Consider the following 27,048-nt stretch of genomic DNA (forward strand, 5'->3'; position numbering starts at 1 on the left):
ACAGGTTCTGTAAATATTTGGAGCATAGCATTATCATTTTCACTGGTTTTTGGTTGCTAGAGGTAGATAGTGTTTTAAAGTAACGTTCTAACGTTCTTTTTTTAAAGGCACAAAAAACAGGTTGGGCATTGAGAACCTTACATTTATGAATATTTAAAACTCAGCCAATAGTATTAGCTACCAACAACTAGAGCTAATAAGCGTACATGTGTTACGTACGTAATGACGTCATTACGTAAGATAACCCAGAAGACGGCAGATATGGTGTAAAATACATTGGAATGTTGGCGCCCTCTAGGCGTCAGTGTTAATATTGCATGCAGCCGCTTTAATTTGCTTCAAAATCATAAACCGATGTGACAAGCAGATTTTTTATTTTTTATTTTTTTATTTTAACGAATACGTATTTTGAATATATGTTAATATAATGTGTAAACTGTACATATTAATGTTTAAAAAAATATTTTGCATGTACTTTGTAAACATTTTGGTTTCTTAAACTGGCTTGTTTGCGTTATTTGCTTAAAATAAAAATAAAAAACGTTTTAATCATACATATCTATTTATATATTATTGTCTGTTTTTTATATTTATTAATTTTTACATTTTATTTTTTTAGAACCCAGCACTTTCTTTGCCAAACGTGCATTTGGCGACGCTCGGGCGACGTCATCGACATGCGACATCCAGTGGCAAGCGTGCATTAATGGCGTGTGTCGTGAAATGACGCCAAACAAATAATTTACGCGTGAAAAAGAGCCACAACGGCTTTGGAATGTAAACAATATCGTGCTTTTACTTCTCGTAGATGTGGCGTAAAGTGGACGATATCTGAACGACGGCGGTTTTATCAAGTCAAGCAGCGGTAAGTTTGGCTACTGTGAGTTGGTACGTTGGTCGCTAGCTATCCTTTTTTTTTGGAACGGACAAAATGTTCAACCCCATTGCGAGTTTTAAATGTGCATTACTGTTAAGGAAACGAGAAAAGCATTAAGTAACGTTAAAAACACGACTCAACAACAACAACGTCATCACATTATGGTCATCATATGATTTCATTTTTACAAACCCCGTTTCCATATGAGTTGGGAAATTGTGTTAGATGTAAATATAAACGGAATACAATGATTTGCAAATCCTTTTCAACCCATATTCAATTGAATGCACCACAAAGACAACATATTTGATGTTCAAACTCATAAACTTTATTTTTTATTTTTTTGCAAATAATCATTAACCTAGAGCAGGGGTCCTCAAGTACAAATCTTGAAGGTCCACAATTTTTTTTTTTTAAACAGGCTGGGTCCGTTTATTATCGGTCAAGCTTATATAGTAGCAGGAGCTAGGTAGTTTAACATTTTCTTAAAATTAACAAAAATAAAATAAATATCCAATAAAATACATGAAATATTTTCTTTGAAACAAAAATAAATAAGAACTTTGAAAAAATGTGTCCTCTGCATTTGACCCATCCCTTGATCACCCCCTGGGAGGTGAGGGGAGCAGTGTGCAGCAGTGGCGCTGCGCCCGGGAATCATTTTTGGTGATTTAACCCCCAATTCCAACCCTTGATGCTGAGTGCCAAGCAGGGATGAATGCTGGTATGAGCTTTTAAACATAACCCGTTAACTGCTGCCAATCAAATGGTGAATAAGATACTCTTTAGGGTTCATATGTTTGTAAATCTGACTGTGTTGAAGTCAGTGCCTCACCAGCCATCAACCTCACCGCACGTTACTGCTCTGTTGCTATTTGTTGTTGTGTCATAGATTTAACAAAAATCTTGCTTGATGTTTCATATGACTTTTTCAGCCTTGTGATTTCTTTTTTTCTTAGCTCTGAATCATGAGGAAATGTCTCTTCAAATTCGCGGTGCTCTTTCAGATAGTGACGTTTCAGATTTTCACTTTTCACCAGAGCAACAGTAGTGTTACATAGTAGACACATTGGTCTGGTACTTGCAGTAGGTAGGATGAAACATATTGCTCTGTCCATTCTTCCTTGAAACGTCGGTTTTCCCTGTCCACCTTTCTTTTACCAGCCTGAGCCAACTTGGAGCATGCCATTGTGATTTGATTCACATTCAGTGACTGACGAGTGAACAGTTAGCGAAGTAGCGATACGAGACAACTGTGTGCCTGCAGCGAAAGGTTCCATGCACTGTGCACATGTGTATGACCCAGGTGGTAACAGCCTATCAGCGCGTCGTTGTGATAGAGATGACAACCCATACCCCGGAATCAGCCAATCAGAGTGGCGTTCTCTCGCTCTCACTCCGCCTCTCTCTCTGAGAGAGAGAGAGAGAGAGAGAGAGAGACGGAGTGAGTGAGACACGAGAAGTGTAAACGAAACGTGGAGATATTTGACTAAAAACAACAAAGAACGTTGACTTGCGCTAGCGATAACTCACAGACGAATACAATTATTATATTTTTTTATAATTATAATTATAATAATAATATTTTTTTTTTTTTTACTATAATTCGTGCTGGGTCCGGACGGACACGTCGCTGGGTCCGGACATGGACCGCGGTCCGCCTGTTGAGGATCCCTGACCTAGAGTTTCATGGCTGCAAACATGCCAAAGTAGTTGGGAAAGGGCATGTTCACCTTTTCTTTTAACAACACTCAATAAATGATTGGGAACTGAGGAAACTAATTGTTGAAGCTTTGAAAGTGGAATTCTTTCCCATTCTTGTTTTATGTAGAGCTTCAGTCGTTCAACAGTTGTCGTATTTTACGCTTCATAATGCGCCACACATTTTCGATGGGAGACAGGTCTGGACTGCAGGCGGGCCATGAAAGTACCCGCACTCTTTTTTTACGAAGCCACGCTGTTGTAACACGTGCTGAATGTGGTTTAGCATTGTCTTGCTGAAATAAGCAGGGGCGTCCATGAAAAAGACGGCGCTTAGATGGCAGCATATGTTGTTCCAAAACCTGTATGTACCTTTCAGCATTAATGGTGCCTTCACAGATGTGTAAGTTACCCATGCCTTGGGCACTAATGCACCCCCATACCATCACAGATGCTGGCTTTTGAACTTTGCGTCCATAACAGTCTGGATGGTTCGCTTCCCCTTTGGTCCGGATGACACGATGTCGAATATTTCCAAAAACAATTTGAAATGTGGACTCGTCAGACCACAGAACACTTTTCCACTTTGCATCAGTCCATCTTAGATGGTCTCGGGCCCAGAGGAGCCGGCGGCGTTTCTGGATGTTGTTGATAAATGGCTTTCGCCTTGCATAGTAGAGCTTTAACTTGCACTTACAGATGTAGCGACCGACTGTATTTAGTGACAGTGGTTTTCTGAAGTGTTCCTGAGCCCATGTGGTGATATCCTTTAGAGATTGATGTCGGTTTCCGGCCATGCCGCTTACGTGGAGTGATTTCTCCAGATTCTCTGAACCTTTTGATGATATTATGGACCGTAGATGTTGAAATCCCTAAATTTCTTGCAATTGCGCTTTGAGAAACGTTGTTCTTAAACTGTTTGACTATTTGCTCACGCAGTTGTGGACAAAGGGGCGTACCTCGCCCCATCCTTTCTTCCTGTTCAATAATGTTTGATAACGCTTTTAAGTCATGTCCCGAACTATAAAAGTTGAAAAAGTATCTATGTGGAGTGTGCAATACAACGGTGCTGGTTTTATTTTGAAAAGTGTTATTTATGGACGTATGTCCGTGTGTAACCTGTGAGTGAAGGTGCACAGCGACAAGTGATGCACGGTTTACACCCGAGACGCTAAAAAGAGAAAAGTTGATGACGAATGGCGTGTTTTCAACAAGACATGGACTGCCAAGCAACGTTCCCTCTAAGGTGCGCACCTGCGCAATTGCGCACTGCTCAAGCATCCTCTAAATATATGCCGTGCACCAAATCAAATCCCATCTGAATTCTAAACAAAATAAACACATTTATTCTGTGTAATTTTGCAATGCAACTCTGAGTGACAGTGACAACAAGCGGCCCTAACGGTGTTCGTCAACACCGTTCAATTGAACACCGTTCAATTATTGTAACGTCTATGGAGATGCTTTGCGGCCAGGAATTATATCGATCACTTTATTGAGCAAAACTCTTTATATTCGGCCATAACCACACCAAAAACACGAGTAAAACACTTCTATGTCGAAAAACTAGTCATTTTCTGCCGTACAAACCAGGCCAAAACCAACTTGTCATCCTTCACCAACGCGCATAGCACTACGCCACTGGTGCGTTTATGGCCACACAAAAAGTCGGACAACTCAAACACCACACAAAGTTACACTATGACTCCTCAGTCATACGCATACTTGCCAACCCTCCCGAATTTTCCAGGAGACTCCCGAAATTCAGCGCCTCTCCCGAAAACCTCCCGGGACAAATATTCTCCCGAAAATCTCCCGATTTTCAGCCGGAGCTGGAGGCCACGCCCCCTTCAACAGGGTGACAAGAACTAAATCATCCAGACTAGAGATACATTGTATTATTATGTTTATCTTACCTAAAAATAAATATATTTATTAATAAAAAAAAAAAAAACGAAATACATTTTTACTATATTTTGCTAAAAACATAAAAATTAATTGTATTTTTATTTTTATTTTTTTCTGACTCATTACATCCAGCCATAGAATTATACGTTAAAATAAACATATTTGAAATAATTAATTTTAAATGATCATAATAATTCATTTAAAATGACCATATTTAATTATTAAAATAATTGCTTGTTTATCAACAACTTTAGCATTTTATTCATTACATTTTGAAGCTCTCAGAAGCCAAGTTATGTTATATTCCTTAAGATTTATTTATGCAAGTTTCAATTATCCAAACACAGTTTTGTTTGCATATTTTCAGGATATATATATATATATATATATATATATATATGTCTTAATGAGGTTATCCAAAAAATAGTGCTCGATACCGTAGTAGAGCGCAATATATGTATGTGTGGGGAAAAAAATCACAAGACTATTTCATCTCTACAGGCCTGTTTCATGAGGGGGGGTACCCTCAATCATCAGGAGATTTTAATGGGAGCATTCACATACCATGGTTTATATAGGGCACAGAGTGGGTGGGTACAGGCTGGCCTAGGGGCGTGGTGATTGGCTCATGTGTTACCTAGGAGGTGTTTCCGTCTATGGCGGCATGTTGTTACAATTTCGCTGCGCTTGTTGAGGGATGACAGGTCTGGACGGTAAATAATAAACAGTTTCTCTTTCAAGCATAGGTTGCATCTTTTATTACCACTATTGTAAGGTGTGCTGGATGCAATCTAAGGTAATACGCAAGGACATTAACACATCCGACACATATGTAGGATTAACCGAGGGTGAATTCAAAACCAGATGGAACAATCACAAGGCTTCTTTCAGGAACAAAAACCTGCGAAATACCACAGAACTCAGCAAACACATTTGGGACCTCAAAGACAATAATGTTGAATATTCAATAACATGGCAAATTCTTGCATCCAGCACACCTTACAATAGTGGTAATAAAAGATGCAACCTATGCTTGAAAGAGAAACTGTTTATTATTTACCGTCCAGACCTGTCATCCCTCAACAAGCGCAGCGAAATTGTAACAACATGCCGCCATAGACGGAAACACCTCCTAGGTAACACATGAGCCAATCACCACGCCCCTAGGCCAGCCTGTACCCACCCACTCTGTGCCCTATATAAACCATGGTATGCGAATGCTCCCATTAAAATCTCCTGATGATTGAGGGTACCCCCCCTCATGAAACAGGCCTGTAGAGATGAAATAGTCTTGTGATTTTTTTTCCCACACATACATACATATATATATATATATATATATATATATATATATATATATATATATATATATATATATATATATATATATATGTATGAAATACTTGACTTGGTGAATTCTAGCTGTCAATATACTCCTCCCCTCTTAACCACGCCCCCAACCACGCCCCCCACCACCACCACCTCCCGAAATCGGAGGTCTCAAGGTTGGCAAGTATGGTCATATGTGTGCTTATTTTACTGTCATTTATTATTAATGTTAATTTATTTATATTAATCATGGAATGCTGATACGAGAGAAAGTTACAGGAATGCACACTTCATCCTATGCTTACATTTCATTGTGCAACATGATGTTTAAGGGGAACTAAATGTGATCTCTGAAAGGGGTACAAATGATTTCCAAAGCAGTGATTTTGGTATAAAGTTAAGTTAGGTTAAATGAAATTATTATTATTATTATTATTTATCTTACGGTATATATCAAAAATAATATTGAGCAAAATTTAATTGAAAAATTGTCGATGTGGCCCTCCAGCAGTGCTCGGGTTGCTCTTACGGCCCCCGGTAAAAATTAATTGCCCACCCCTGCCTTAAATAATACTAATTTGACTTGTTTTTAACATTTTAATGACTGAGACCCTTTATGGGCCCCAGGAGCTCTAAAGGTTAAAAAGAAAAATCTATATATTTTGTTATGGTTTGAAAATGAACAATATCAAAATGGCCCCCGCATGCTTTAATTTTTCCGTGTGCGGCCCTCAGTGGAAAAAGTTTGGACACCCCTGTTCTAAATGTACATGCAAACCCCAGACAATATTTGCTAATCGTTTGGACTGTGCAAAACCTTTAAAGGGGAACATTATCACCAGACCTATGTAAGTGTCAATATATACCTTGATGTTGCAGAAAAAAGACCATATATTTTTTTAACCGATTTCCGAACTCTAAATGGGTGAATTTTGGCGAATTAAACGGCTTTTTAATATTCGCTCTCAGAGCGATGACGTCACATCTGGAAGCAATCCGCCATTTTCTCAAACACCGAGTCAAATCAGCTCTGTTATTTTCCGTTTTTTCCACTGTTTTCCGTACCTTGGAGACATCATGCCTCGTCGGTGTGTTGTCGGAGGGTGTAACAACACGAACAGGGACGGATTCAAGTTGCACCAGTGGCCCAAAGATGCGAAAGTGGCAAGAAATTGGACGTTTGTTCCGCACACTTTACCGACGAAAGCTATGCTACGACAGAGATGGCAAGAATGTGTGGATATCCTGCGACACTCAAAGCAGATGCATTTCCAACGATAAAGTCAAAGAAATCTGCCGCCAGACCCCCATTGAATCTGCCGGAGTGTGTGAGCAATTCAGGGACAAAGGACCTCGGTAGCACGGTAAGCAATGGCGGCAGTTTGTTCCCGCAGACGAGCGAGCTAAACCCCCTGGATGTCTTGGCTCACACCGTCCCTTAAACTAGACAGATCAGCTTTCAGGAAAAGAGCGCGGATGAGGGTATGTCTACAGAATATATTAATTGATGAAAATTGGGCTGTCTGCACTCTCAAAGTGCATGTTGTTGCCAAATGTATTTCATATGCTGTAAACCTAGTTCATAGTTGTTAGTTTCCTTTAATGCCAAACAAACACATCGTTGGTTAGAAGGCGATCGCCAAATTCGTCCTCGCTTTCTCCCGTGTCGCTGGCTGTCGTGTCGGTTTCGCTTGCATACGGTTCAAACCGATATGGCTCAATAGCTTCAGTTTCTTCTTCAATTTCGTTTTCGCTACCTGCCTCCACACTACAACCATCCGTTTCAATACATGCGTAATCTGTTGAATCGCTTAAGCCGCTGAAATCCGAGTCTGAATCCGAGCTAATGTCGCTATAGCTTGCTGTTCTTTCCGCCATGTTTGTTTGTGTTGGCTTCACTATGTGACGTCACAGGAAAATGGACGGGTGTTTATAACGATGGTTAAAATCAGGCACTTTGAAGCTTTTTTTCGGGATATTGCGTGATGGGTAAAATTTTGAAAAAAACTTCGAAAAATATAATAAGCCACTGGGAACTGATTTTCAATGGTTTTAACCATTCTGAAATTGTGATAATGTTCCCCTTTAATAATGATATGAGTGTGTGTAGTAGAAGCCTTGTTAATAATAACAGTTATTCTCTTTTGAAGCAGGTGTCCAAAATGGCCAAGAGTCAGCCTTGGAAAGTCTCAAGGTCAGAAAGATGAGCACAAGGAGCTCTGATATTCCCTTTTTACCTTGAGAATAAAGACCTGAAGTAGCGACACAAACTGGACCATGGCCCTAAACCAACATTGTCTCAGGAAAAAGACCCAAACAAATCCAGACTGACGTCGATCAATATATTACTTGATGCCCTCATGTGACCCTGCATCGTCTCGAAACTACCAAATGTACTGGACGGGAAAGCACGGAAACAAAGGGAAGTGCGCCAACTGCACGCAAGCCTCCATGTCTTCAGTCAAGGGAGTTTCACGTCTCTCCCGGCGGACGAAGAGACCTCTGTATTGCAAATCACAGCTGTGGATGTGGAGGAAACGACAACGGAAATGCTGTTTTACCTTTTTTCGAGGCAACAGGTTAATACGAGAGAGGCGCAACAGTCTGCCCTGCCTCAACCCAAACAGAAAATCACAGAAAAACGAAGAGCATCTTCACTCGTGTCCCTCCCCAATTCTAGAATGTTCTCAAGTGAAAACCGTTGTGGAAGCCAATCTCCAATGTGGTAGTGAAAGTTCAGAAGACGCGCTTAGGCGGACGAAGAGACCTCTGTATTGTAAATTACAGATGTGGATGTGGAGGAAGCGACAACAGAAATGCTGTTTCACCTTTTTTCGAGGCAACAGATTAATACGAGAGAGGCGCAACAGTCTGCCCTGCCTCAACCCAAACAGAAAATCACAGACAAACGAAGAGCATCTTCACTCGTGTCCCTCCCCAATTCTAGAAGGTTCTCAAGTGAAAACCGTTGTGGAATCCAATCTCCAATGTGGTAGTGAAAGTTCAGAAGACGCGCTTAAAAAGCGGACTTCCGAGGTAGAAACATGTACAATGTCGCAAACATGCTCATCCAGTTCTGTAGAGGAGAATCAGTGCAACAATACTTCATCTTCACATGGAACTCCACCTGCTGTAGAGTTCAATGCATTTGCAGATCCCACTGAATGGCTACTAACTCGGTTAGATTCATGGGGTGAGAATAAAAACAACCATTTTACCGCTCAAAAGACTGTGGCAGACGACCAAATGGGATCCCTTCTGGATCCACATCTAAATGCAGATCCTAAGATCTCTAGCAAGAACACAATACACCCTCAAATCAATGGTGGCCTCACAGTACTGACAAACAGTATCCATGGTATGTAATGGTTTACTTTATTCCTCCTGTTTTATATGTCGATATTTAATCTAATAGTGTTTTTATCATCTCTCTAGATTATCTTGGTGACTTCTTCAGAATGTATGGAACCTTCATCCCACTTCAAGAGGATGACGTGTTGAATCACCTGAAGAGACTCTTTCACACAGATTTCACTCATGGGTAAATGTCCGAAAGCTAATGTAACAAATTAGACTTTGGAAGTCAACTTGTGTTCTTTAGTTTTGCAAATCAGACTGACAGAAAAATGCCTTTTGTTTGGTTTTAGTCTTTCATTCTTTTCACGGCTCAGACGTAATCCTGAATTCCGATTTAAATGTTTGCCTTTTGACTACCGTATTTTTCGGACTATAAGTCGCAGTTTTTTTCATAGTTTGGCCGGGCTCCAGTGCGACTTATATATGTTTTTTTCCTTTTTTATTATGCATTTTTGGCAGGTGCGACTTATACTCCGAAAAATACGGTATTTTTCTTTTCTTTGTTCAGTGTTTTTTGCTGCCTGATAGAAGTGCAACACTCAAATTCAGATCGTGTCGCAAAAGGGGAACTTAATTTACCGTATTTTCCGCACCATAAGGCGCCCTGGGTTATAAGCCGCGCCTTCAATGAACGGCATATTTCAAAACTTTGTCCACCTATAAGCTGCCCCGTGTTGTAAGCCGCATCTAACTGCGCTAAAGGAATGTAAAAAAAACAGTCAGATAGGTCAGTCAAACTTTAATAATATATTAAAACCAGCGTGATGTGGGCGCGCATGGAATCGTATATCAACATGGACGGAGCTGCGTGAAAAAAGCCACCCGGCCTCTTCGCGTAAACTTAAACTTACCTTAACCACTCGCTCATCTTTTCTTCATCCATCCCTTCGAGTTAGCTTTTATGATGACGCCGGCTGGAAAGGTCTCTTTTGGCAAGGTCTTCCTTTTGAATATCACCATGGGTGGAAGTTTCTGGCCATTAGCATGGCAAGCTAGAACCACAGTGAAGGATGACTTCTCATTCCCTGTGGTGCGAATATTCACCGTACATGCTCCCGTTGTATCCACAGTGCGGTTCACAGGAATATCAGTTGCTGTGAAATAGTAATCCGTGTGCGGATGGAGAGATTGCGTCTTTTCATGAACCGGATCCCTGTCGTTTAGTAGGAGCCATTTTGTGGTCTTTACAGATGTAAACACACAAAGGAAATGAAACGTACGGTAATATCCGCGCGCTTTTTCTTCTTCTACGCGGGCGGGTGGTTGCTTACAGTAGAAGAAGAAGCGCTTCCTGTTCTATGGGGGCGGGTGCTTACCTTGGCGGTTGCTTGCGTAGAAGAAGAAGCGCTTCCTGTTCTACCGGGAAAAAAGATGGCGGCTGTTTACCGTAGTTACGAGACCGAAACTTTATGAAAATGAATCTTAATATTTATCCATATATAAAGCGCACCGGGTTATAAGGCGCACTGTCAGCTTTTGAGAAAATTTGTGGTTTTTAGGTGCGCCTTATAGTGCGGAAAATACGTTGTTTTTTTTTCTTTTCTTTGTTCAGTGTTTTTTGCTGCCTGATAGAAGTGCAACACTCAAATTCAGATCGTGTCGCAAAAGGGGAACTTAATTTACTCTTACATATGTTTATATATTTTACATAGTGTCGCTAATCATGTGTCCATATTAACTCATCTATTCTGGGATGCCTCAGTGTTAAACCTTTGGGTCAATTGACATTGATATTGTTATTTAAAGGGGAACATTATCACAATTTCAGAATGGTTAAAACCATTAAAAATCAGTTCCCAGTGGCTTATTATATTTTTCAAAGTTTTTTTAAAAATTTTAGCCATCACGCAATATCCCTAAAAAAAGCTTCAAAGTGCCTGATTTTAACCATCGTTATATACACCCGTCCATTTTTCTGTGACGTCACATAGTGAATACAAACAAACATGGCGGAAAGAACAGCAAGATATAGCGACATTAGCTCGGATTCAGACTCGGATTTCAGCGGCTTAAGCGATTCAACAGATTACGCATGTATTGAAACGGATGGTTGTAGTGTGGAGGCAGGTAGCGAAAACGAAATTGAAGAAGAAACTGAAGCTATTGAGCCATATCGGTTTGAACCGTATGCAAGCGAAACCGAGGAAAACGACATGACAGCCAGCGACACGGGAGAAAGCGAGGACGAATTCGGCGATCGCCTTCTAACCAACGATTGGTATGTGTTTGTTTGGCATTAAAGGAAACTAACAACTATGAACTAGGTTTACAGCATATGAAATACATTTGGCAACAACATGCACTTTGAGAGTGCAGACAGCCCAATTTTCATCAATTAATATATTCTGTAGACATACCCTCATCCGCTCATTAGCAGGCCAGGGAAGCTAGGGTCGATATTCTTCTCTTGATCATCTTCGGTGGCATAAGGGACGGTGTGAGCCAAGACATCCAGGGGGTTTAGCTCGCTCGTCTGCGGGAACAAACTGCTGCCATTGCTTGCCGTGCTACCGAGGTCCTTTGTGCCTGAATTGCTCACACACTCCGGCAGATTCAATGGGGGTCTGGCGGCAGATTTCTTTGACTTTATCGTTGGAAATGCATCTGCTTTGAGTGTCGCAGGATATCCACACATTCTTGCCATCTCTGTCGTAGCATAGCTTTCGTCGGTAAAGTGTGCGGAACAAACGTTCAATTTCTTGCCACTTTGGCATCTTTGGGCCACTGGTGCAACTTGAATCCGTCCCTGTTCGTGTTGTTACACCCTCCGACAACACACCGACGAGGCATGATGTCTCCAAGGTATGGCAAACAGTCGAAAAAACGGAAAATAACAGAGCTGATTTGACTCGGTGTTTGAGAAAATGGCGGATTGCTTCCCGATGTGACGTCATCGCTCCGAGAACGAATATTAGAAAGGCGTTTAATTTGCCAAAATTCACCCATTTAGAGTTCAGAAATCGGTTAAAAAAATATATGGTCTTTTTTCTGCAACATCAAGGTATATATTGACGCTTACATAGGTCTAGTGATAATGTTCCCCTTTAAACATGTCAGTGTTGTGTGGATGACATAGGTCTATTATGCCAAATCTAATCATTTGAACCAAAGGTCTTCACTAGAGATGTCCTGATATTTGCCTTTTTTTAACTACCGTATTTTTCGGACTATAAGTCGCAGTTTTTTTCATAGTTTGAAATTATTAACACATTAGCGTAAAATATCAAATAATATTATTTAGCTCATTCACGTAAGAGACTAGACCAGGGGTGCTCATTACGTCGATCGCGAGCTACCGGTCGATCTCGGAGGGTGTGTCAGTCGATCACCAGCCAGGCATTAAAAAAATAGTCCTAAAAATGAGCGATCATAAATCCTCACTATGACGTCACTTTCGTCACTTGATTGACATTCACGGCACCCGAGGGTCTTCTGAGATGACGCTGGCTGCTGCCAGCTCATTAAAATTACCGACTGGAAGGCGAGAAACACTTTATTTCAACAGACTCTGGCGCCGTACCTGTCGTCAAAACTCCAAAGACCGACTGCACAGTTGCGCTAACAAAATAAGAGTCTCAGAAAGCTGGCGTGCACAAGCTAGCAAGCTACGGAGTTTGCCGACAATGTATTTCTTGTAAAGTGTATACAAAGGAATACGGAAGCTAGACAAATAAGATGCCAAAAACCAAACACTTTCATGTGGTATTGGATAGAAAGGAGGACTTTTTTTCTCCTCCATTCGAAAATGCGGACGTTATCAGCACCACTGTCTGATTCCAATCACTGCAAGTCATCACAATCAGGTAATACACAAACTTATATTCTTGTCTTCATGAAAGAAAGGAATCTTTGTGTTAAACATGCTTGTATTATCTTTAAACTCCTTTAACTTATTAACAATATTAACTATATGTGTTAAACATGCTTGTATTATCTTTAAACTCCTTTAACTTATGAACAATATTAACTATATGTGTTAAACATGCTTGTATTATCTTTAAACACCTTTAACTTGTTAACAATATTAACTATCTGTGTTAAACATGCTTGTATTATTATTAAACACCTTTAATTTATTAACAATATTAACTATGTGTTAAACATGCTTGCATTATCATTAAACACCTTTAACTTGTTAACAATTTTAACTATATGTGTTAAACATGCTTGCATTATCTTTACACACCTTTAACTTGTTAACAATATTAACTATATGTGTTAAACATGCTTGCATTATCATTAAACACCTTTAACTTGTTAACAAAAACATATATTTCATAAATAAATAAATATAAATTATATATATGAATGAGGTATATCCCCATGACTTGATCAATTGAAAAGTAGCTCGCCTGCAGAAAAAGTGTGAGCACCCCTGGACTAGACGTATAAGATTTCATGGGATTTAGCGATTAGGAGTGACAGATTGTTTGGTAAACGTATAGCATGTTCTATATGTTATAGTTATTTGAATGACTCTTACCATAATATGTTACGTTAACATACCAGTTGGTTATTTATGCCTCATATAACGTACACTTATTCAGCCTGTTGTTCACTATTCCCCCAAAAATGTGACTTATACTCCAGTGCGACTTATATATGTTTTTTTCCTTCTTTATTATGTATTTTCGGCCGGTGCGACTTATACTCCGAAAAATGCGGTAATCGGCTGATAAGCTGCCAAACCATTTTTACCGCAACTATGTCCCAGGCTCCATTGTTAAAGATTGTCTCCGCGTGAAAAATTCCTTCAAAAGTGATGCAAGCTCAGGGATTCCTTCCGTCTAGAAGCGGCTTCTAAGATAATAATCCTCACCACCATCGCGGGGGAAAAAATGTAGTTTCTTCCAGGTAACATCACTGGGGGACTGTTGGAAAAAGAAAGTCTAAGCATTAGAGATGGCCCATAATGGCTTTTTCGCCGATATTCCCATATTGTCCAACTCTTAATTACCAATTCCGATATCAACCGATACCGATATATACAGTCGTGGAATTAACACATTATCATGCTAATTTTGTTGTGATGCCCCGCTGGATGCATTAAACAATGTAACAAGGTTTTCCAAAATAAATCAACTCGAGTTATGGAAAAAAAATGCCAACATGGCACTGCCATATTTATTATTGAAGTCACAAAGTGCATTTTTTTTTGTAAACATGCCTCAAAACAGCAGCTTGGAATTTGGGACATGCTCTCCCTGAGAGAGCACGAGGAGGTTGAGGTGGGGGGACTGTATAATGTAGCGTCCCGGAAGAGTTAGTGCTGCAAGGGGTTCTGGGTATTTGTTCTGTTGTGTTTATGTTGTGTTACGGTGCGGATGTTCTCCCGAAATGTGTTTGTCATTCTTGTTTGGTGTGGGTTCACAGTGTGGCGCATATTTGTAACAGTGTTAAAGTTGTTTATACGGCCACCCTCAGTGTGACCTGAATGGCTGTTGACCAAGGATGATTGGCATTCACTTGTGTGTGTGAAAAGCCGTAGATATGTGATTGGGCCGGCACGCAAAGGCAGTGCCTTTTAAGGTTTATTGGCGCTTTATACTTCTCCCTACGTCCGTGTACACAGCGGCGTTTTAAAAAGTCATAAATTTTACTTTTTGAAACCGATCATTTTGAAACCGATCCCGATCATTTCCGATATTACATTTTAAAGCATTTATCGGCCGATAATATCGGCAGTCCGATATTATCGGACATCTTTACTAAGCATGCTACACACTCCGAGCAGGACGACCCAAGAACGCCAAAGCTTCAATATAAAGTAGGGCTGGTCGATCCAGATGTTGTGTTGATCATTCATCAAAGTCAATCAAAGTTTATTTATATAGTCCTAAATCGCAAGTGTCTCAAAAGGCTGCACAAGCCACAATGACATCCTCAGCTCAGATCCTACATCAGGGCAAGGAAAAAGTCAACCCAATGGGATACAATGAGAAACCTTGGAGGGGACCGCAGATGTGGTTTAAAATCAATCAAAGTAAAAAATTCCATAATCTGTCAAATCACTTGCCATACAGCAATAGATGATATTTGTCTATTGCCTGACCGCTTCTATGGTGCTACCTCTTTTTATTTATAATGTATATTTTCTGTTGGATTTACTCTTTATTTTATGCTGCCCTTTTTTTTTTTTGCTGCAGCTGTTACATATTGTACATGGTAATTTGTATTTGTTATATATTGTATATAATAATATAGTATATCAGTATATGTTATATACTGTATATATAATATGTAAATATTACCTGTGTTATATTTTATATTGCTACTAAGGTACATTTTTAGTCGACTTTATACAAACCCCGTTTCCATATGAGTTGGGAAATTGTGTTAGATGTAAATATAAACGGAATACAATGATTTGCAAATCCTTTTCAACCCATATTCAATTGAATGCACTACAAAGACAAGATATTTGATGTTCAAACTCAAACTTTATTTTTTTTTTGCAAATAATAATTAACTTAGAATTTCATGGCTGCAACACGTGCCAAAGTACCGTCATTTCTGGACTATAAGGCGCACCTGACTATAAGCCGCACCAGCTAAATTTAGGGGAAAATACAGATTGCTCCATATATAAGCCGCACCGACTATAAGCCGCAGGCGTTTTGATGTGTAATTACCGTAGTATATAGGGGTTCCTGCTACCACGGAGGGGATTGTCGGAACAGAGATGACTGTTTGGGAACGCAAAGCGTCCCATTTATTAACAATAAATCTTTCAATCATTCAATCAAACTTTCACATCTTTGACATGGCGAACAGCATTCGTGCAGAGTACAAATAATACAACGGTGCAAAGTAATACAAAGTGCTCGCCTGTAACACGGCAGTAAAAGTGCAGTCCCGCGGCCGTTTACGTTATCAAAATAACCAGCCTACTACCGGTATATGAAAAGTCAGTCTTTAATCATTGTGTCATCGTCTTCCTCCTGCGTATTAAAACCACCGAAATCCTCTTCGTCGGTGTCGGAGAAGAACAGGTCCAAAATGGCGTCGTCAGCCACTCTCTCTCCTTTGTTCTCGCTCTCAAAACCTTCCTCTTCGTCAGTGGAATCAACGGCTTCGTCAGCCGTTACGCCGTCCTCTTCATCATCATCATATGTACTTCTCTGTTTGTTTTCCATATTGAGGGTGTTTGCATGAACACATCCTTCGCGCAAACTGTCGCTGACGCTCTCCTACTCTTTGTTTTGCTCTCGTTACCTGGCGCCAGATGTCTGCCTCGGTCTCGCGCATCCTCGGTAGTGCGCGCCCCGGTTACCGTAAGCCGTAGAAAAGCCGCACCGTTGTATAAGCCGCAGGGACCAGAACGAGTAGCGGCTTATAGTCCGGAAATTACGGTAGTTGGGAAAGGGCATGTTCACCACTGTGTTACATGGCCTTTCCTTTTAACAACACTCAATAAACGTTTGGGAACTGAGGAGACACATTTTTTAAGCTTCTCAGGTGGAATTCTTTCCCATTCTTGCTTGATGTACAGCTTAAGTTGTTCAACAGTCCGGGGGTCTCCGTTGTGCTATTTTAGGCTTCATAATGTGCCACACATTTTCAATGGGAGACAGGTCTGGACTACAGGCAGGCCAGTCTAGTACCCGCACTCTTTTACTATGAAGCCACGTTGATGTAACACGTGGCTTGGCATTGTCTTGCTGAAATAAGCAGGGGCGTCCATGGTAACGTTGCTTGGATGGCAACATATGTTGCTCCAAAACCTGAATGTACCTTTCAGCATTGATGGCACCTTCACAGATGTGTAAGTTACCCATGTCTTGGGCACTAATACACCCCCATACCATCACAGATGTTGGCTTTTCAACTTTGCGCCTATAACAATCCGGATGGTTCTTTTCCTCTTTGGTCCGGAGGACACGACGTCCACAGTTTCCAAAAACAATTGGAAATGTGGACTCGTCAGACCACAGAAGACTTTTCCACTTTGTATCAGTCCATCTTAGATGAGCTCAGGCCCAGCGAAGCCGACGGCGTTTCTGGGTGTTGTTGATAAACGGTTTTCGCCTTGCGTAGGAGAGTTTTAACTTGCACTTACAGATGTAGCGACCAACTGTAGTTACTGACAGTGGGTTTCTGAAGTGTTCCTGAGCCCATGCGGTGATATCCTTTACACACTGATGTCGCTTGTTGATGCAGTCCAGCCTGAGGGATCGAAGGTCACGGGCTTAGCTGCTTACGTGCAGTGATTTCTCCAGATTCTCTGAACCCTTTGATGATATTACGGACCGTAGATGGTGAAATCCCTAAATTCCTTGCAATAGCTGGTTTTTCTTAAACTGTTCAAAAATTTGCTCAGCCATTTGTTGACAAAGTGGTGACCCTCGCCCCATCCTTGTTTGTGAATGGAATCTACTTTTATACCCAATCATGGCACCCACCTGTTCCCAATTTGCCTGTTCACCTGTGGGATGTTCCAAATAAGTGTTTGATGAGCATTCCTCAACTTTATCAGTATTTATTGCCACCTTTCCCAACTTCTTTGTCACGTGTTGCTGGCATCCAATTCTAAAGTGAATGATTATTTGCAAAAAAAAAAAAAAGTTTATCAGTTTGAACATCAAATATGTTGTCTTTGTAGCATATTCAACTGACCATGGGTTGAAAATGATTTGCAAATCATTGTATTCCGTTTATATTTACATCTAACACAATTTCCCAACTCATATGGAAACGGGGTTTGTACCTTTTTGTTTTCGCCCTCTTTTTGTTCCCTTGTGTGCATTATCCTTTCCATCCTTAGTAACTGAGCTACTGTGTGGAACAATCTCCCTTGTGGATCGTTAAAGTTTGTCTAAGTCTAAAGTATCAGATCAGGACTCGAAATCGAATCGGCTCAATGGCGCCAAAAAATCGGGTCGAGTTCGAAAGCCAAATATGTTGATCAATACATCCCTAATCTTCGCGCCATATTTCTGACAAACTAGTGTCAAAATTGGCCAAGACAACCTATGATGCAGTACTTAACTAGTTCCCAATGTATGCAAAAGGGGATAATTATGTCTACAGATTTTTGCATGTGATTGTTTTGTGTACTTCTGCAGGAAAACTTTAATCTTGGAGGTTATTAAACGCAGATTGACTGCAGTGCTGTGGAAACCTGCGTCTTCCTTCCGAGTGGTCTTTAAGAAACACACCCTGACATTGGATGATTTGTCCACACTAGCGCATGAAAATTGGCTCAACGACCAGGTCGGACACTCGCTCGGCATCTCAATTGTGTTGTCGTGTAGAGCGATGCCAGATTTATCTTTTTCTTTTCTGCTCCAGGTCATGAACATGTATGGGGAACTAATTATGGAAGCTTCTCAACACAAGGTAATGAAAAATGTACTGTATGTCTTTGTGTACAGTATCTCCGTAAAATAAGTCCACTTCACGCTTTAGCAACCAATTTTTTGTAATAGCTTCTTAAAGTACCACTAGAGTAGAAAAACAAGTTCACTTTATATGCTTAGTGTGTCTTTGTATCCATTAAACCAGTGGTTCTCAAATGGGGGTACGCGTACCCCTGGGGGTACTTGAAGGTATGCCAAGGGGTACGTGAGATTTTTTTTAAATATTCTAAAAATAGCAACAATTCAAAAATCCTTTATAAATATATTTATTGAATAATACTTCAACAAAATATGAATGTAAGTTCATAAACTGAACATCAAATCAAGTAGGCTATTCCATTCATTACCATAAACCCAGAGTTTCCCCCATGCCATGATGGTTTGACCCTCACTAAAATGTCTGTCAAAAAGAACTGTGAAAAGAAATGCAACAATGCAATATTCAGTGTTGACAGCTAGATTTTTTGTGGACATGTTCCATAAATATTAATGTTAAAGATTTTTTTTTTTTTTGAAGAAATGTTTAGAATTAAGTTCATGAATCCAGATGGATCTCTATTACAATCCCCAAAGAGGGCACTTTAAGTTGATGATTACTTCTATGTGTAGAAATCGTTATTCATAATTGAATCACTTGTTTATTTTTCAAGTTTTTTGTTATTTTTATATTTTTTTTTCATATACTTCAAGAAAGACCACAACAAATGAGTAATATTTTGCACTGTTATACAATTTAATAAATCAGAAACTGATGACATAGTGCTGTATTTTACTTCAATATCTCTTTTTTTCAACCAAAAATGCTTTGCTCTGATTAGGGGGTACTTGAATTAAAAAAATGTTCACAGGGGGTACATCACTGAAAAAAGGTTGAGAACCACTGCACTAAACCATTTGTATTTATAATCCGCAAAGTATGTGAAAATACCGTCTAAACATCATAAAATGCCACAGATTCAGTCGGCTATTTTAAATATTCCGCTCCAAATATCTTCGGAAATTTCCGTAGATCTTACTGGAGTAACGCTTCTGCTTTCGGCCGCTTGTACCCGTGATCTTGTCCTTTCGGTCATGACCCAAAGCTCATGACCATAGGTTAGGATAGGAACGTAGATCGACCGAAAATTGAGAGCTTTGCCTTCCGGCTCAGCTCCTTCTTCACCACAACGGATCGATACAGCGTCCGCATTACTGAAGACGCCGCACCGATCCGCCTGTCAATCTCACGATCCACTCTTCCCTCACTCGTGAACAAGACTCCGAGGTACTTGAACTCCTCCACTTGGGGCAAGATCTCCTCCCCAACCCGGAGATGGCACTCCACCCTTTTCCAGGCGAGAACCATGGACTCGGACTTGGAGGTGCTGATTCTCATCCCAGTCGCTTCACACTCGGCTGCGAACCGATCCAGTGAGAGCTGAAGATCCTGGCCAGATGAAGCCATCAGGACCACATCATCTGCAAAAAGCAGAGACCTAATCCTGCAGCCACCAAACCGGATCCCCTCAACGCCCTGACTGCGCCTAGAAATTCTGTCCAATGAATTATGAACAGAATCGGTGACAAAGGGGAACATATTCAACATTAATTAGTTGCTTATTACATGCAAATTAGTAACATATTGGCTCTTAATTAGTCATTATTAAGTACTTATTAATGCCTTATTCTGCTTGGCCTTACTATAACCCTAACCCTAACCAAATAACTCTAAATTGAGTCTTTGTTACTTAGAATACCGTATTTTTCGGAGTATAAGTCGCACCGGTCGAAAATGCATAATAAAGAAGGAAAAAAACATATATAAGTCGCATTTTTGGGGGAAATGTATTTGATAAAAGCCAACACCAAGAATAGACATTTGAAAGGCATAAAAAAAACTGCGACTTATAGTCTGAAAAATACGGTAGATAGATTCGCAAACTGGGCTTTATATAGTGGTATACCAAATAATTACTTGATTAAAGTACAGTGTTTTATTTTCCTATATTTAATCAGTGTTATTGTTCAAACTGTGTGTATTGTTACAATGGCCACAAATATTAAATATATGGTAACACTTTAGTATGGGGAACATATTCACCATTAATTAGTTGCTTATTGCATGCAAATTAGTAACATATTGGCTCTTAATTAGTCATTATTAAGTACTTATTAATGCCTTATTCTGCATGGCCTTATTATAACCCTAACCCTCTAACCAAAATAACTCTAAATTGAGTCTTTGTTACTTAGAATATGTTCCCCTGGTGTCCAAATAACTCTAAATTAAGTCTTTGTTACTTAGAATATGTTCCCCATACTAAAGTGTTACCAAATATACTTGTTAAATAAAACCTCTGCCTTGTTTTTAATGAATACTTGAGCCTACTCTGTTACTGTATTTTAATCAGAATCCGAATCAGAATAGTTTTTATTGCCATTGTTTGAGAACGGGTTCACAAACTAGGAATTTTTCTTGGTGCAATCGTGCAACATATAACACATATTTGGTAATAAAAAGAGCTGTAACTGAGCTATCAGATCTTGTTATAGACTTAGAAGGAATTCAAGGAGCTACTGTTAGGAGTTATTGTTCATGTGCCTGATAGCCGAGGGGAAAAAACTGTTCAGGTGGCGGGAGGTGTGGGTCTGGAGGTCATTATGGTGGTACTTGGAGAGCCAAGTGTTTTCTGTGGTGGTACTCCGTGAATAAAGAGCCCTGAACACTGACGCTGTCACCACCGTACTGGACTGTAGGAAAGAGAGAATTATCTTGCTACTCACTTGTGAAGATCATAACGACTGTGTATTAACTCCTTGTTGGTGGATAGTAAATATACATAGACTACTCTAAAGTATCATTTAGTTGTGAGATGTATTCTCAAAGCTGACAGTGCCACAGTAAATAATATGTCATACTTCAAAGTTAATGACGCTCTCAGAAAGTGTGTGATCTTTTTTTTCTGCATGGACTGTATATATTATGAACTCCTATAATTATGAATGAAAAACATTTAGACAAAACCAACACAATGGTCTTTCTATTACCCTTAGGTCCATTTTATCAACAGCTTCTTCCACCGACAGCTCATGACCAAAGGCTATGATGGCGTGAAGAGATGGACAAAGCAGGTACAATATACACAGTTGATGAAAACATTCGGTCTCAGGAGGCATCCACTTATTGGGTTTCTTTTCTGCAGGTTGATTTGTTCTCCAAGACTCTGCTGTTGGTGCCCGTCCACCTGGAAGTGCATTGGTGTCTGGTTGTCGCAGACATCGCCAGAAGGAAAATCTGTCTCTTCGACTCTCAAGGGAATGCACTGCGCAAAGTTGCACGGGTAAATCGCAGGTCCTCCACATCCATCTAGTACAGGAGCGTCAAATTCGTTTTCATTGAGGGCCATATCGCAATGGTTGCTCGTTGCAGTGATATATTTAGAGCAGGGGTGCCCATTACGTCGATCGCGGAGGGTGTGTCAGTCGATCGCCAACCAGGCGTTGAAAAAATAGTCCTAAAAATTAGCGATCAGAAACCTTCACTATGACGTCACTTGATTGACATTCACGGCACCCGAGGGTCTTGTGAGATGACGCTGGCTGCTGCGAGCTCAGTGTGAAGGAAAAAACCGTCAGGTAGGCGAGAAACAGTTTTTATTTCAACTAGGGCTGCAACAACTAATCGATTAAAATCCATTATCAAAATAGTTGGCGATTAATTTAGTCATCGATTTGTTGGAACTATGCTATGCGCATGCGCGGAGGCTTTTTTTTTTGTTAGTTTTTTTTGTTTTATTTAAACCTTTATTTATAAACTGCAACATTTACAAACAGCTGAGAAACAATAATCAAAATAAGTACAAAACAAGTCTACGTCTCAGGAGGTGACGTAAGCTAGCCAATGATGTGTCATGTACAGCTCACGTGACCACGCCGTCTCATTAAAGGGGAACATTATCACAATTTCAGAATTGTTAAAACCATTAAAAATCAGTTCCCAGTGGCTTCTTATATTTTTCGAAGTTTTTTTCAAAATTTTACCCATCATGCAATATCCCTAAAAAAAAGCTTCAAAGTGCCTGATTTTAACCATCGTTATAAACACCCGTCCATTTTCCTGTGACGTCACATAGTGAATACAACACAAACAAACATGGCGGAAAGAACAGCAAGCTATAGCGACATTAGCTCCGATTCAGACTCGGATTTCAGCGGCTTAAGCGATTCAACAGATTACGCATGTATTGAAACGGATGGTTGTAGTGTGGAGGCAGGTAGCGAAAACGAAATTGAAGAAGAAACCGAAGCTATTGAGCCATATCGGTTTGAACCGTATGCAAGCGAAACTGACGAAAACGACACGACAGCCAGCGACACGGGAGAAAGCGAGGACGAATTCGGCGATCGCCTTCTAACCAACGATTGGTATGTGTTTGTTTGGCATTAAAGGAAACTAACAACTATGAACTAGGTTTACAGCATATGAAATACATTCGGCAACAACATGCACTTTGAGAGTGCAGACAGCCCAATTTTCATCAATTAATATATTCTGTAGACATACCCTCATCCGCGCTCTTTTCCTGAAAGCTGATCTGTCCAGTTTTGGAGTTGATGTCAGCAGGCCAGGGAAGCTAGGGTCGATATTCTTCTCTTGATCATCTTCGGTGGCATAAGGGACGGTGTGAGCCAAGACATCCAGGGGGTTTAGCTCGCTCGTCTGCGGGAACAAACTGCCGCCATTGCTTGCCGTGCTACCGAGGTCCTATGTCCCTGAATTGCTCACACACTCCGGCAGATTCAATGGGGGTCTGGCGGCAGATTTCTTTGACTTTATCGTTGGAAATGCATCTGCTTTGGATATCCACACATTCTTGCCATCTCTGTCGTAGCATAGCTTTCGTCGGTAAAGTGTGCGGAACAAACGTCCAATTTCTTGCCACTTTCGCATCTTTGGGCCACTGGTGCAACTTGAATCCGTCCCTGTTCGTGTTGTTACACCCTCCGACAACACACCGACGAGGCATGATGTCTCCAAGGTACGGAAAACAGTCGAAAAAACAGAAAATAACAGAGCTGATTTGACTCGGTGTTTGAGAAAATGGCGGATTGCTTCCCGATGCGACGTCACGTTGTGACGTCATCGCTCCGAGAGCGAATATTAGAAAGACGTTTAATTCGCCAAAATTCACCCATTTAGAGTTCGGAAATCGGTTAAAAAAATATATGGTCTTTTTTCTGCAACATCAAGGTATATATTGACGCTTACATAGGTCTGGTGATAATGTTCCCCTTTAAAGTTACCGTATTTTCCGCACTATAAGGCGCACCTAAAAACCACAATTTTTCTCAAAAGCTGACAGTGCGCCTAATAACCCGGTGCGCTTTATTACGATTCATTTTCATAAAGTTTCGGTCTCGCAACTTCGGTAAACAGCCGCCATCTTTTTTCCCGGTAGAACAGGAAGCGCTTCTTCTTCTACGCAAGCAACCGCCAAGGAAAGCACCCGCCCCCATAGAACAGGAAGCGCTTCACCCGCCCCCGGAAGAAGAAGAAAAAACGCGCGGATATCACCGTACGTTTCATTTCCTGTTTACATCTGTAAAGACCACAAAATGGCTCCTACTACGCGACAAGGATCCGGATCATAAAAAGACGCAATCTCTCCATCCGCACACGGATTACTACCGTATTTCACAGCAACTGATATTCCTGTGAACTGCACTGTGGAACGGGAGCACGTACGGTGAATATTCGCACCACAGAGAATGAGGAGTCATCCTTCACTGTGGTTCTAGCTTGCCATGCTAACTTCCACCCATCCAAAAGAGACCTTTCCAGCCGGCGTCATCATAAAAGCTAACTCGAAGGGATGGATGGATGAAGAAAAGATGAGCGAGTGGTTAAGGGAAGTTTACGCGAAGAGGCCGGGTGGCTTTTTTCACACAGCTCCGAAGGCGAACACACCTTCACTAAGACGGGCAGATAGCGCCGGTCGACATACGCCAACATCTGCCAGTGGATCGTAAATGCCTGGGCAGATAGTTTCGGTCACAACTGTGGTCCGAGCTTTCCGGAAGGCAGGATTCACAGAACTGCTGCACAACAACAGCGACACTGACTCCCGATGACTTCTACGAGACGGAACCGGCCATTTTTGGATCCCACGCTTGCGCAACTTTTCAATTCGGACACCGAAGACGAAGAATTCGAAGGATTTACGAATGAAGAATAACTTCAGAAGGTGAGCGCTATGTTTATTTTGTGTGTTGTGACATTAACGTTCGAGCAACATTATGTTGCTATTTATTGCTCTACACCATTTTGAATTTTACTATGTTTGTGATTGCACATTTGCGTACATTTTGGGACAGAGTTGTTAGAACGCTGGTTTTCAATATATTATTAAAGTTTGACTGAACTATCTGACTGTTTTTTTGACATTCACTTTAGCGCAGCGTTTTTTTGACATTCACTTTAGCGCAGCGTAGGCGCGGCTTTTAGTCCGGGGCGGCTTATTGGTGGACAAAATTATGAAATATGTAATTCATAGAAGGTGCGGCTAATAATCCGGTGCGCCTTATAGTGCGGAAAATACGGTAAAGTTAAAGTACCAATGATTGTCACACACACACTAGGTGTGGCGAAATTTGTCCTCTGCATTTGACCCATCCCCTTGATCACCCCCTGGGAGGTGAGGGGAGCAGTGGGCAGCAGCAGTGGGCAGCAGCAGTGCCGTGCCCGGGAATCATTTTTGGTGATTTAACCCCCAATTCCAACCCTTGATGCTGAGTGCCAAGCAGGGAGGTAACGGGTCCCATTTTTATAGTCTTTGGTATGACTCGGCCGGGGTTTGAACTCCCGAATAGACATTTAAAAGGCAATTTAAAATAAATAAAGAATAGTGAACAACAGGCTGAATAAGTGTACGTTATATGAGGCATAAATAACCAACTGGTATGTTAACGTAACATATTATGGTAAGAGTCATTCAAATAACTATAACATATAGAACATGCTATACGTTTACCAAACAATCTGTCACTCCTAATCGCTAAATCCCATGAAATCTTATACGTCTAGTCTCTTACGTGAATGAGATAAATAATATTATTTGGTATTTTACGCTAATGTGTTAATCATTTCACACATAAGTCGCTCCTGAGTATAAGTCGCACCCCCGGCCAAACTATGGGAAAAAACTGCGACTTTTAGTCCGAAAAATACGGTATGTAATGATAACTAGAGATAAAAAAAGAATACCGAAAAATGGAGGGGAATAAAGAGAAGCAACCTATATTAACCTTGTAGATTGTTATAGTAGCAATAGGTTAAGCTTTGTCAGTGTGCCATGTGTTACCCAGTTTCCCCTAGGGCAGGGGTCGGCAACCTTTACCAGTCAAAGAGCCATTTCGACCAGTTTCACACATTAAAGAAAACAATGGGAGCCACAAAAATCTTTTGAAATTTAAAATGAAATAGCACCGCATACAAAGTTTTTTTTTTGCTTTGTGCTATGTATATTGAGAATTGAATGTTAGTGCGGCCCGCGGGTTTAACATGAAAGGCGCTTGACAACGTCATACTTGTCAACCCTACGACGTTCAGGGCAACTGTTCTTTCGAACGTGCCGTGATGGTACAGCATTTAGCGCCCACTACAACCAGCGTGCCGGCCCAGCCTCGCGTTGTATGGGGCTTCTGCATGCTCACGTAAGCGACAGCAAGGCATACTTGGTCAACAACCACACAGGTTACACTGACGGTGGCGGTATAAAAAACTTTAACAATCTTACTAATATGCGCCACACTGTGAACCCACACCAAACAAGAATGACAAACACATTTCGGGAGAACATCCGCACCGTAACACAACATAAACACAACAGAACAAATACCCAGAATCCCCCCCCCTTCTGTCGTCGGTTGAAGTGGGCGGGGGTGTATAATGTATCCCGGAAGAGTTAGGGCTGCATGGGATTCTGGGTATTTGTCCTGTTGTCTTTATGTTGTGTTACTGTGCAGATGTTCTCCCGAAATGTGTTTGTCATTCTTGTTTGGTGTGGGTTCACAGTGTGGCGCATTATTAGTAAGAGTGTTATAGTTTTTGTTTTTTTATACCGCCACCGTCAGTGTAACCTGTGTGGTTGTTGACTAAGTATGCCTTGCTGTCACCTACGTAAGCAAGCGGAAACGCCATACAACATGTGGCTGATCAGGCATGCTGGTTGTAGTGGGTGCCATATGCTGTACCATCATGGCACGCATGACGCTGGCAAGCGCCATTCATTTAAAACCCGCGTGCCGCACCAGCTTTCAAATTCCATATAAAGGTGAGGGCAGCGTGTCTGAGACCCCTGGTTTATACATAGCGCAAAGCAAAAAAAAACTTTGTATGCAGTGTTATTACATTTAAAATTTCAAAAAAAATTTGCGGCTCCCATTGTTTTCTATAATTTGCGAAACCGGTCAAAATGGCTCTTTGACTGGTGAAGGTTGCCGACCCCTGCTCTAGGGCAACAACGTTAATTTATGTTT

At 40.8% G+C, this 27,048-nt stretch overlaps 1 protein-coding gene across 2 annotated transcripts in view; it reads left to right on the forward strand.

Moving 5' to 3' along the window:
* Nucleotides 1-668: 668 nt before the first annotated feature.
* Nucleotides 669-27,048, forward strand: part of LOC133575810 (uncharacterized) — a 28,760-nt gene continuing 2,380 nt past the window's right edge. Inside the window, exons 1-7 of one of the 2 annotated variants that reach the window (XM_061928665.1) lie at nucleotides 669-865; nucleotides 7,966-9,173; nucleotides 9,251-9,356; nucleotides 18,238-18,385; nucleotides 18,464-18,511; nucleotides 21,565-21,642; nucleotides 21,714-21,851. In XM_061928665.1, the coding sequence (XP_061784649.1) occupies nucleotides 8,168-9,173; nucleotides 9,251-9,356; nucleotides 18,238-18,385; nucleotides 18,464-18,511; nucleotides 21,565-21,642; nucleotides 21,714-21,851 (1,524 nt within the window). In that variant the 5' untranslated portion in view covers nucleotides 669-865; nucleotides 7,966-8,167. The remainder of the gene's footprint in view (nucleotides 866-7,965; nucleotides 9,174-9,250; nucleotides 9,357-18,237; nucleotides 18,386-18,463; nucleotides 18,512-21,564; nucleotides 21,643-21,713; nucleotides 21,852-27,048) is intronic. The other variant, XM_061928664.1, reaches the window with a different exon arrangement.

Source organism: Nerophis lumbriciformis, linkage group LG33 (genome assembly GCF_033978685.3).
Source record: "Nerophis lumbriciformis linkage group LG33, RoL_Nlum_v2.1, whole genome shotgun sequence".
NCBI classification, from domain to species: Eukaryota; Metazoa; Chordata; class Actinopteri; order Syngnathiformes; family Syngnathidae; genus Nerophis; species Nerophis lumbriciformis.